Source organism: Pseudopipra pipra, chromosome Z, assembly GCF_036250125.1.
Source record: "Pseudopipra pipra isolate bDixPip1 chromosome Z, bDixPip1.hap1, whole genome shotgun sequence".
Classification (NCBI taxonomy): Eukaryota; Metazoa; Chordata; class Aves; order Passeriformes; family Pipridae; genus Pseudopipra; species Pseudopipra pipra.
Window position 1 is genome coordinate 11,307,665 of NC_087581.1, and position 10,236 is coordinate 11,317,900.

At 42.9% G+C, this 10,236-nt stretch overlaps 2 protein-coding genes across 2 annotated transcripts; one reads left to right on the top strand and one right to left on the bottom strand.

The window, feature by feature from the left end:
* On the bottom strand, window positions 1–1,906 carry RAD1 (RAD1 checkpoint DNA exonuclease). The gene is made up of 3 exons (XM_064642032.1): window positions 1,018–1,906; window positions 586–684; window positions 1–269 (listed from the first exon to the last, which is right to left on the bottom strand). The coding sequence occupies exons 1-3, from the start codon at window positions 1,299–1,301 to the stop codon at window positions 86–88; spliced, it is 567 nt and encodes a 188-aa protein (XP_064498102.1). The 5' UTR covers window positions 1,302–1,906; the 3' UTR covers window positions 1–85.
* A 1,639-nt stretch (window positions 1,907–3,545) lies between these two features.
* BRIX1 (biogenesis of ribosomes BRX1) lies at window positions 3,546–8,471 on the top strand. The gene is made up of 10 exons (XM_064642031.1): window positions 3,546–4,028; window positions 4,739–4,850; window positions 5,239–5,282; window positions 5,901–5,971; window positions 6,331–6,380; window positions 6,476–6,549; window positions 6,648–6,698; window positions 6,996–7,097; window positions 7,640–7,768; window positions 8,091–8,471. Exons 1-10 carry the CDS (start codon window positions 3,561–3,563, stop codon window positions 8,358–8,360), a joined length of 1,371 nt encoding a protein of 456 aa, XP_064498101.1. The 5' UTR covers window positions 3,546–3,560; the 3' UTR covers window positions 8,361–8,471.
* Window positions 8,472–10,236: the final 1,765 nt, after the last annotated feature.

A 10,236-nucleotide genomic window follows, 5' to 3' on the forward strand; every position in this document is an offset into this window, starting at 1 on the left:
AATCTTTACAGCTTTCATTTAATTAGTAAAAAAAATATCATATTTTATATAATAAAAAATATATTACAGATGCCAGCACATAGATCTACAGTTCTGCTTCAGTAATATTCTCATCAGGGCAACAATAGTATTCCACAAAACAGATCTGTCCATCTTCATTCCTGATCATATACTGAAGTGAAAGAAATCCTTGAGCATCTGTTCGAATGGACACTTTACAAGATAAAGCCAGTGCCTTTGTAGATGGTTTAAGCAAAGAAATCTTGTACCTACAGGAAGAAAAAAAGTAATCTGAAAAAAATACATTGTGCAAAGAGGAGCTGAAACATTACTCTCAAACAATGCCACAGAATAAATAAAAAACAATTAGCTATACACCTATTTGGTCTTTACTTGGTAACAACATCAGGCTGATATTGTTAACACTTAGCTTTTGATTACAGACACAGATTTTTATCAGATAGGAAATATTTTTTCCCCCCGTACTAGTGAAATAAATGTTACAGTAATGCAAGAACAGTTTTTAAACTTCTCATCAAGAATGCATGACCTGGCACAGAGGGCATGGATGACAGACTTCCTAACCTGTTTGTCTGAGTCTGGTTACAGTGGAATGCTTCCATCAAATCAGAGTCCCTAGGATAGTCCAGATGTGCACTTCCAGCATTTCCAAAAGTGGATAACCTGGAAGACAAAAAGCACCATCTCGAAATACGTGCTCACAGCTCTCTAAAAACTTATCAGAATGAGTCACTGTGCATATTCCAATGGCTCTCTCACAAAACATAGCTGTCTGTTTCCCCTTAACTAAAAATGCTAACCTGTCCAAACCAGTGTCACATTTACCAGGTTGAGAACTGTTTACTATGTTAATTAGATTACATACTGTGATTTGCTATATTCATTAAAATTCTTCCTGAAATGAAGCAGTACCCTTCTCTCCGCCCTGAGAACTTCCAGTTCTCACCAACGGAGGCCAAGCATGAACATTTGAGTTGAAAGCAGAGTTTCCAGTACCTGAAGTAGGGTTTATCTGGAGACATGGTAATCTGCAGAACTTCACTGGTCATATCCAGTTCAGCAAATGCTTCTCGTAGCCCCTCTGACTGCAGGATGATTTTATTAACCACCTTTGTACTGCAGAAATCAAAATCTAACAACTCCTCAGGTTCTTGAGTGTTAATTTTGCACACTGTCACTACTCCCCCTTCTTCCAAGAACAGCATCAGGGGATAACCATAACCACGATAACACATCCTAAGGGCCGTTGATGTTCCTGAAAAAGAGAATGAAATATACATTCTGCAGAGAGCAAACCTAGTACATTTGATCACTTCAGAAAATTCACATGCTACTGGCACAAGAGGCACAGATCAACTTGATTCAGTGTGTTTGGTCCAGCCTCCAATACATACATTACATTACTTAGTGCAGCCTCCTAGACGCAGTCTGAAGTGTTATGCAGCAAAACTAAATGATTTGTGTGTAGACAGGTCAAATCCAAACCACTTAATCTACCAAGCAGGTTAATGTTACCTATATATGCTACAATTAGTTCAGAGGAATTGGAAAATCCTCCATGGTCCTGAGGCTCTGTGGCTCTCATCATGCAGTTCTACTACTGTTGTAATTTGTGCAACCCAAACCGAAGTTAATGCAGCTTAGCTTGCATTGCAGTCACACCCTTCTTTTGCAACACAATCACCCCCTGAACATCTGGTTTCCCAAAATCACTTGATTCAGGTCTTTAGGTCATTCACAACCAAAACGGCAGAGAAATGTGGAGTTCAATATGCAGCTGCAACAGCAGAACTGCCCAAGGAGCTGCCATGGTATCACTCCACTCCACCTGAGTACACAGTGCATCCTGCAGCACCCACACAGCCTTGCAAGTATTCACAGGAAATATACCACACCTGGCAAAGAACTGGTTCCAAAAATGGTTAGGCAGTCAAGAAGAACAGACAAATTGATCCGAAACATCACTGATTCCTCCTGAACAGCAAATTCCTGAAAAATTTCTGCCTGTAAGTTAAAGAGATGAAAAATGGGATGTCTCTGTAATTATTTTACAGTTTGCACTTACTTCCTTAAATTCAGAGCTTTCACTTTCAGAAATCAGCGCCACTCAAAGTGATTTCTAGAAGCAACACAGTATCGATTATAGTAAAAGGGGTCTTCATCCCCAAAACTAGCAAAATGCAATCAGGTCACAGTCAAAACAAGGTAGCATAGCATAAGCATGAAAACCTAAACACTTGACTTTTATGTTTTAAAAACGAGCCACAAACGTTAAAGCCTAAAGCTGCCTACTTCTGGAGCTGGAAACATTCATGGAACTGTACAATGCATTACCCTTCTCCAGAAACAATACTTACTTTTCTTTGCTCAAAGCATAAACAAACATTTCAAATAATAAAAGAATGTAAGAACAGAATCGAACACTGAGTTCACCACACTGAAATATGTGCTGAATCCTGCCTTTGACTAGCCTGATGGGGGTAAACTGCTCTACACATTCCCATTTGCCACTGGCACTCACTGCTTTGTAGCACCTGCAGAAACAGAAATATCTCAGAAACAAAGCCGGGTGACGTGAGCTGGTTTTGGGAAAGCAGTACGTATTTTATTTGCCCTCCAGAGGGCAAACCCCATCCTGTGGCACACTGAGAGCAGCACAACCATCTCAGCCCAGCTGGTAACTTCAAACAAGTACCTGTGAATCTCTGCTCTCTTTTGTAGCTGACATAAATCCCACCTTTTGGCTTTGGGATGAGACATAATAAAACCACTTAAAGATGGATAATCTGAGAACTTGCTCGCGGATCCAAGCACAGCATGGCCAGAAGAAGCCACGGGCCTGGCAGGTGCCAACACATTAAAAAAGAGTGCCAGCCTAGCACGCTGGCAGGTGTGCAGGAACACACCAGGCACAAGGGTTGGCCTTTCGGCAGCACAGACACCACACGGCAGCCTCACTGTGACCAAAGTCTCCCCTTCTCTGCGGGTATACACAGAATCACAGGGTTCTTAGGGTTGGAAGGGATCGCTGGATCTCAGCGACCTCGGTCAAGGCACGGTCACCTACTGCAGGCGATACAGGAACACATCCAGGGGGGTTTTGAATACCTCCAAAGAGGGAGACTCCACGATCCCCCTGTGCAACTGTTCCAGTGCCTCGCCACCCTCAATGTAAAGAAATTCTTCCCCATGTTGAGGTGGAACTTCTTGTGTTTTAGTTTATGGCCATTGCTCCTTGTCCTGTTGCTGGGCACCACTGGAAAGAGTCTGTCACTGCCCTCCTGGCACCTGCTTTTGAGATATGTATTTTATATGCATTAATGAAATCCCTTCTCAGTTTTCTCTTCCCTAAACAGGCCCAGCTCCCGCAGTCTCTCCTCATAAGAGAGATGCTCCAGACCCTTAATTATCTTTACGGGCTCCGCTGGACTCTCTCCAGTAGTTCCTTGTCCTTCTTGTGCTGAGGAGCCCAGGACCGGACACACGCGGTAACCGGGAGCTTTCTAAGGTCTCCCACAGCGGTGCCCTCCGCCTCGCCGATGTCCCACCTGGATGAAGGCGTTGGCCTGGATGCACTTGGCATCCTCCACGGTCACGCGCAGCCCGCTGGCCGTGGCGAAGCACGTGGCGTGGTCCTGGAAGTGCACGGCCCGCAGGAGGCTGGAGAGGTGCCGCGCGTTGTCCAGGCTGGCGGACAGCACGTAGGGCTCGCCGCTGGCAGGCGGCGGCGCCGAGAACGGCATGTCTGGATGCCGGGAGAGGAGGGACGGGAGCGGGGCGGGACGGAAGGGGCGGCGCAGGAAGCGGGAGCGGAGGAAGTTGCGAGCTCAGGAAGGGCGGGAGCGGCGTGCGCGGCGTGGGGCGAGATGGCGGCGGGGAAGAGGAAGCGTGAGGCGCTCCCGCCGGGAAAGGGGAAGCGCGCCAGGACCGGCCCCGGCGCGGCAGAGGCAGAGGCGGCCCCGGCCGGAGCCCCGCAGGAATACAGCATCCCGCCGCCCGTGTCCCAGGTACCGCCGGGAGAGCGCGCCTCCTCCCGAGGAGTTCGGCCTCCCCGGGGTGCCGGCGCTCGGGCTGCCTGCGGGAACACCGCTGCTTAGCTTAGTCATAATCTTTTATAATGCCAGCGCGAGTAGGAGTAAGGCGGTGGTGTGGTGTGTCTGTGAGGGTACGCGAAGAGCGTTGTTCTGGTCGGTGTAAATAAGATGGGTTACCGTGATCTCAGAAGTGTTTGAAAGAGTTGGGTAATTCTGTTGTACACAAAAGGTATATGGAAATGGTGCCTGTTCCATTTAGGAGTCATCCTGGGGAGCGTTCAGTAATTGCGTTATAGGTTCCTTACAAGAAAAACAAAGAGTAGCACGTGTAGGGCAGAGATTTCGTCGGATGCTCGTGGGTAGGAAAAGCGGAACTGTGCTCTGGGGCTGTACCTGAGCTCGTTTTGCAGGGAAGGAGAGGTGCTTTTTGTGAATAAGTGGCTTCTTAATACTGTGGTGCGAGGGAAAGGCTTTATCTGGGAGCACACTGGAGCAGGATGGAGGACAGTTCCTCCTGTAAAAGCAAGGCCCCTGCATTCTCTAGGAAAGCCACTGCTCTTGCCTGGTGGACAGATAATAACAAATGTGGGTTTTGTAGTTACTGTCCGAACATTTATTTTTGCTGTGTTGTAGTATTATTAAGGCTAGAAACTTCCCAGGTAACTTTTATGTCTTTTTCTTAGGGTAAATGGAAGAATAAGGAGCGAGTGCTGATATTCTCCTCTCGTGGAATTAATTTCAGAACAAGGCACCTAATGCAAGATTTAAGAACATTGATGCCTCACTCTAAAGCAGGTAGGGTTAAGCATCATTCCTAGGTTATATTTTCAGAATACTTTTAAACCAAGAACTTCTAGCAACCTGTTCTTTTTTTTTTTGAATATGGTACATAAGTGTTTTAATGAAACTTGTATCTTAAGCAAACACCAAACCCCTTTTGAGCCAACAAATACAGGACCTGTCATATCTTAATATTTCCTGGGAAATTAATCCTGTGGCATCAGTCCTGCAAGTGCACAGTTTTGCTGCTATGCTTATTTATTCCATAACAGGACTGAAACCACTTGATGGTTAATCTTCCATTTTTAAACTAGTAAAATTCTTGAAAAAGGACTGCCTGTTAAAAGAATGACTTGTGTTAAATTGTCTTTCCAGCCTCATAAATGTTGTTCTTATCTTCCAGATACTAAAATGGACCGTAAAGACCAGTTATTTGTAATTAATGAGGTAACTAAGGATCTTTCTAGTGCTTATTTTCTTTTTTAAATTTTCTATGAAAATCCAATGTGCAAGGGAAAAGGGCAGCCAAGTTCAGAGGATCTCATACTAGTTATAGGAGTTGTATAACTTCATAGGTGAAAATTATTGATATTTGAAAACACCTGTGTTAAAACAGGAAGTTGAATTTTGATTAATGAAACCAAAATTAAACTTCTAATTAAATGTAGATTTTCATCATGAAGAAATAAAACCTTCTATGTAGGTGAGAGGTGTAGCATAGTTCATACTTGAAGAATGCAGGACACAAATATGCAGCCAGCTCAGACAATGTAGTAGGACAGTGGTAGTCCTGAACCTAGGACGTAACATTACAGCTGCTGCTCTCAAGTTTATGCCTGGAGAGCTTATCAGGTTGTTTGTAGCTTTAATGAAATTATTTTTCTTTTTAATAATTATGTGAGGTTTGTCAACAAAACAAGTGCTTCAACTAAAGTTTTGGGATCATTAGGTGGAATTTATTAAGTCAAAACCTTTGCTTTTGAACATTAATAGTGATGAATGTGGAAAGTTTTTGGTAATATCTTCAAAATGTTTGTAAACAGCTAATTTGAACATCTTGTTTAGGTGTGTGAAATGAAAAACTGCAATAAGTGCATCTTTTTTGAAGCCAAAAAGAAACAGGATCTCTATATGTGGTAAGGAAATGTTATGTTTTGTTACATTTCTATATATAGCTGCAGATGCTTCAGTTTTAGCTTAAGTTTCTTACTGTAATAGTGAAGATGCATGAAATAGCGTTGCTTAGTTAAATCTGTTCTAATATTGCACTTCTGTGGATATTGCAAGTTTACAATGGATGACCAGCTTTTGTAGACCGTTTACAGAAGTATGTTATAAAATTATTTAGAAAGCAGGTAAGGAACTCGATAATGTTATGAAAGCAACCAAAATTACTTCAATACAGGAGTGAGGGTGTACTGTGGAAATCCAGCATACCATCTGGCTGCTGTTAATGTTTTTCTTTTCTGTCTTCCCCACCCCCTGTCCTCCGCAGGCTTTCAAACACACCACAGGGACCGTCAGCTAAATTCTTAGTGCAGAACGGTAAGCTGGTTGACATTATTGTGTTTGTACTCTTGCTTCTTTGTACAGTTTTCTGTAAGTACTAAAATGATATACCTTTTTAAAAATCACTGTAGTTCACACACTGGCTGAATTGAAGATGACAGGAAATTGCCTAAGGGGCTCACGGCCCCTCTTGTCTTTTGATCCAGTAAGTATAGTTTTCATTTCATTGGCTTTGCTTTTGTTCTCTTTGCATGACTATTGCATTTAGATTTGTGTGTAAAATTCAATTTTTATTTTTTGTAGATATTTGACAAGGAGCCACACTATGCCCTGCTGAAAGAATTGTTTATTCAGGTCAGTCTGTAGTTCTGCTGTCCTGTGTGTCTTCTTCATTGGAAATGTTTTTTGGCAACATACTTAAAAATCTCAAGTGTTTTTTCAAGTAGCAGTTTCACACTTCTAGACTTTCAAAAAGTCCTTAAGATATTTGGGTCATATTCTTAATGTGACTTGAATACTTGTTCTTAAGTTTTGAATTTTGAAGTGTAACCTGGGATTGGGATCTTAGTAAATTAAAACGAATTTAAACTGAGCCATTTATGCTTGATCTCTTAAACTGCAGATACTCAGAAATGCTTCCTCTTATTACAGATATTTAGTACACCACAGTATCACCCCAAAAGCCAACCTTTTGTCGATCATGTTTTCACCTTCACCGTTACAGATGAGAGGATCTGGTTTCGGAATTACCAGGTTAGTGGTCTCGCTTAGCTCTTCAGAAGGAGCTCAGTGGAGTAATTTCATATCAAATCTATTGATTAAAATAAAGTGAGAAGAATCATTATTATTATTTGGATATGCCAGTGTCTAGTGCTTCCAGATTCAGTCCTGAAATGACTTACCTTCTCCTGTATCTCTGGAGAGATCTGGTTCGATCAACCTTCATTCAGTGAGTTGTGGTTCTGTGATGGGTGTCTTGGTAACGGGAAGTACTACCCTACAAAGCCTACACTTTGCACTGTAACCTTACTTGCTGCTTTGACCCAAAGTGAGCTGGAGCTTACTTCCTAAAGGAAGAATTCACAAATACCTAGTACTCTCTAAAAGCTGACTCTAACCTAAAAGACCTGCTTTATGTACAGAACTGGGTTTATACAAGTCTAGCTTATCAGCTTCAGGGGCACCATATCTCAGATTTAAATTCATTTGTTCGTTACCATGTGTAAAGGTGCCTACAAGGTCATATACTGCCATTTGTTCCATGAGAATTTAAGAAAGTCTTCTTTTTATTGCAGATAATAGAAGAAGATGCATCTCTAGTAGAAATTGGGCCTCGTTTTGTCCTGAACCTCATAAAAATCTTCCAAGGTAGCTTTGGAGGACCAACTCTGTATGAAAATCCTCATTACCAGTCCCCAAATATGGTAAGCAGTTCTTTGTTTTCTCTTTCATTCAGCAACTTATTTGAAAACCAATCTTGCAGTCTGTCTCTGCAGGAGCATCACACATGCCCTTCTCCAAGACCCTTCATAGAAAAGAGCCCCAACTGATAATAATTTGAGAACAGAGTAATTTTGTAATTTGTAATCCTGTGAGCATGGAATGAATGCAGAAGTGATGTCACTGAAACGATGGCATTACACTGAGGATTTTGACCACTAAGCAGAGCAATTACCACATGTTTATTTAATACTGGGTTTCTTCCTATTGCTTATTTGAAACATGTTCAAATTTAAATTCTTATAGCATCGTCGGCTGATAAGATTGTCAGTGGCAGCTAAGTTTAGAGAGAAACAGCATGTGAAAGAAGTGCAAAAGGAGAAGAAAAAAGCGAGTAAGGTCCTTGTTAAAGAAGATCCTACCGAAGTGGTCTTTGAAACTCCAGCTGAAGAAAAGCCAGTGGAAATACAGCTTGTGAAACCAGAGTCAAAGCCAATTGTTAAAGATAAAAAGAAACTACGCAAAATTCAGAGGAAGAAACAAAAAAAGCTATTCAGAACTGAAGCATCAGCATAAATGTTGCAAGGGTGGAAACTAGCTATATTGACATAATATTGTAAATAATTGTTTCTACAGGCAAAACTATTTGGAGTTCAGTTTTAAGTAAACAAAATATCCATTTCTTTATTAGGATTGCGTGTGTGTTCTTTTTTTGTCTTCTGGGATTCTGGGTTTTGAAAAATATCATGACATCCCATCCAACCCAGCCTTAAACGCTTCCATGGATGGGTTATCCAGAACTGTGCTGGGCAACCTGTTTCTGTGCCTCCCCACCCCCACAGTAATTTTTTTTTTTCTCTAATACCTGAAGTCTGATTCCAAGCCACTGTCCTTGACTGATGTTAGCGAGTAGTTACAGATGTCTCTGGGGCTATTTCTTAATTACGTATCTTTAAGCCACTTCACAGTTCCAGACCTTAAGACCTGGTTCTTCCACTGACTAGTTCTGTCTCCCTGTGCACTTCCTCAACTTCCCTGTGCTTCAAGGTCTTGTTCATGCTCTGTTTCTGTTTGATTCCTCTGTTTCATTTTCTGCTGTCTTAGTGCTGAACAGACACAGGTTCCAAAGAGGAAGCTGACCTGTTAAGCGTTAAATATCCCACCCAGCAGGGCAAGGGAAATTCAGTATGACCTCTGCAACAAATGATCTGTGGGCCATCTGATTGGAAAGAAAGATGTGAATTTCTTCTGCACAGGCATGTGCTCAGTTCATGTGGTCTAATACCCGATCACAAATGAGTTGTAAGGGATGCATGAGTATCATTGAGTCCAAGTTAACTCTTTGGAGAACTGTGTATCACCAAACCATATGACTACGGTCTTCATCCAGATCCTTCTTAACTCTTGACAGGCTTGGTGCCATGACTGCTTCCCTGGGGAGCCTGTTCCAGGAACTGACCACCCTCTGGGTGAGCAACTTTTTCCCAGTGTCCAACCTGAACTTTCCCTGATGCAGTACTGTTTCTCTGACGCAGGGTCACTCTCCCCTAGTGGGATGGGGAAGTGAATCAGAAGGATGTGAGTGAAAACTCATGGTTTGAGATAAAGACTAATAGGTAAAGCAAAAGCCATGCATGCAAGCAAAGCAAAACAAGGAATTTATCTACCACTTCCTCTGTGCAGGCAGGTGTTCAGCCATTCCCAGGAGAGCCAGGCCCCATCACATGTAACTGTGACTTAGGAAGACAAATGTCATCATTCTGAATGTCCCCTGTCTTCTCTCTTCTTCCAGCTTTGTATACTGAGCATGGGATGGGATAGCCCTGTGGTCAGCTCGGGTCAGCTGTCCTGGCTGTGTCCCCTCCCAGCTTCTTGTGCACCTCCAGCCTTCTTGTTGGTGGGGTGGGGTGAGGAGCAAAAATGCCTTGACTGAGCTCTGCTCAGCAATAATGCAAACATCTCTGTTATTACCAACACTGTTTCCAGCACAGATCCAAAACACAGCTCCATGCCTGCTACTGTGAAGAAAATTAGCTCTATCCCAACCAAAATCCCCATGAAAAAGATGTACATGCAGTGAGGTCCCCCCAAAGCCCTCAAGACCTTTCTCTATCTTGGTTGTCCTCCTCCTGATAAACTCCAATATGTTTACACCCTTCTTCTATTGAGGTGATTCAAACTGCGCGCAATACTCCAGGTGAGGCAGCTGCAGAGCAGAGCAGAAAATCCCCTCCCTTGCCCAGCTGGCTGTGCTTTGCCTGATGCCCCCTAGGACACGACTGGCTCTCCTGGCTGCCAGGGCACTGCTGACTCATATTCAACTCATCATCTTTGGATCAGACAGTGAGATCAGGCCCTCTAGATCTCGCAGTCTGATCCAAAGCTCTCTTCATGCAGTGCCCACTGATACACACCTGATCTAGAGAAAAAAGCGGCTTGGGCTAACTCTAAG

Bases quoted from the DNA above. Each gene is read 5' to 3' on its own strand.
- RAD1 (XM_064642032.1), bottom strand. From the start codon at position 1,301: ATGTATATTTCATTCTCTTTTTCAGGAACATCAACGGCCCTTAGGATG. The intron at 685-1,017 runs GTACTGGAAACT...TTTGTCTTCCAG, and splicing joins CCAGATAAACCCTACTTCAG to GTTATCCACTTTTGGAAATG. The intron at 270-585 runs GTTAGGAAGTCT...TTCTTCCTGTAG, and splicing joins AACCAGACTCAGACAAACAG to GTACAAGATTTCTTTGCTTA.
- BRIX1 (XM_064642031.1), top strand. From the start codon at position 3,561: ATGTCCCACCTGGATGAAGGCGTTGGCCTGGATGCACTTGGCATCCTC. The intron at 6,381-6,475 runs GTAAGCTGGTTG...AAATCACTGTAG, and splicing joins TAAATTCTTAGTGCAGAACG to TTCACACACTGGCTGAATTG. The intron at 6,699-6,995 runs GTCAGTCTGTAG...CTCTTATTACAG, and splicing joins TGAAAGAATTGTTTATTCAG to ATATTTAGTACACCACAGTA.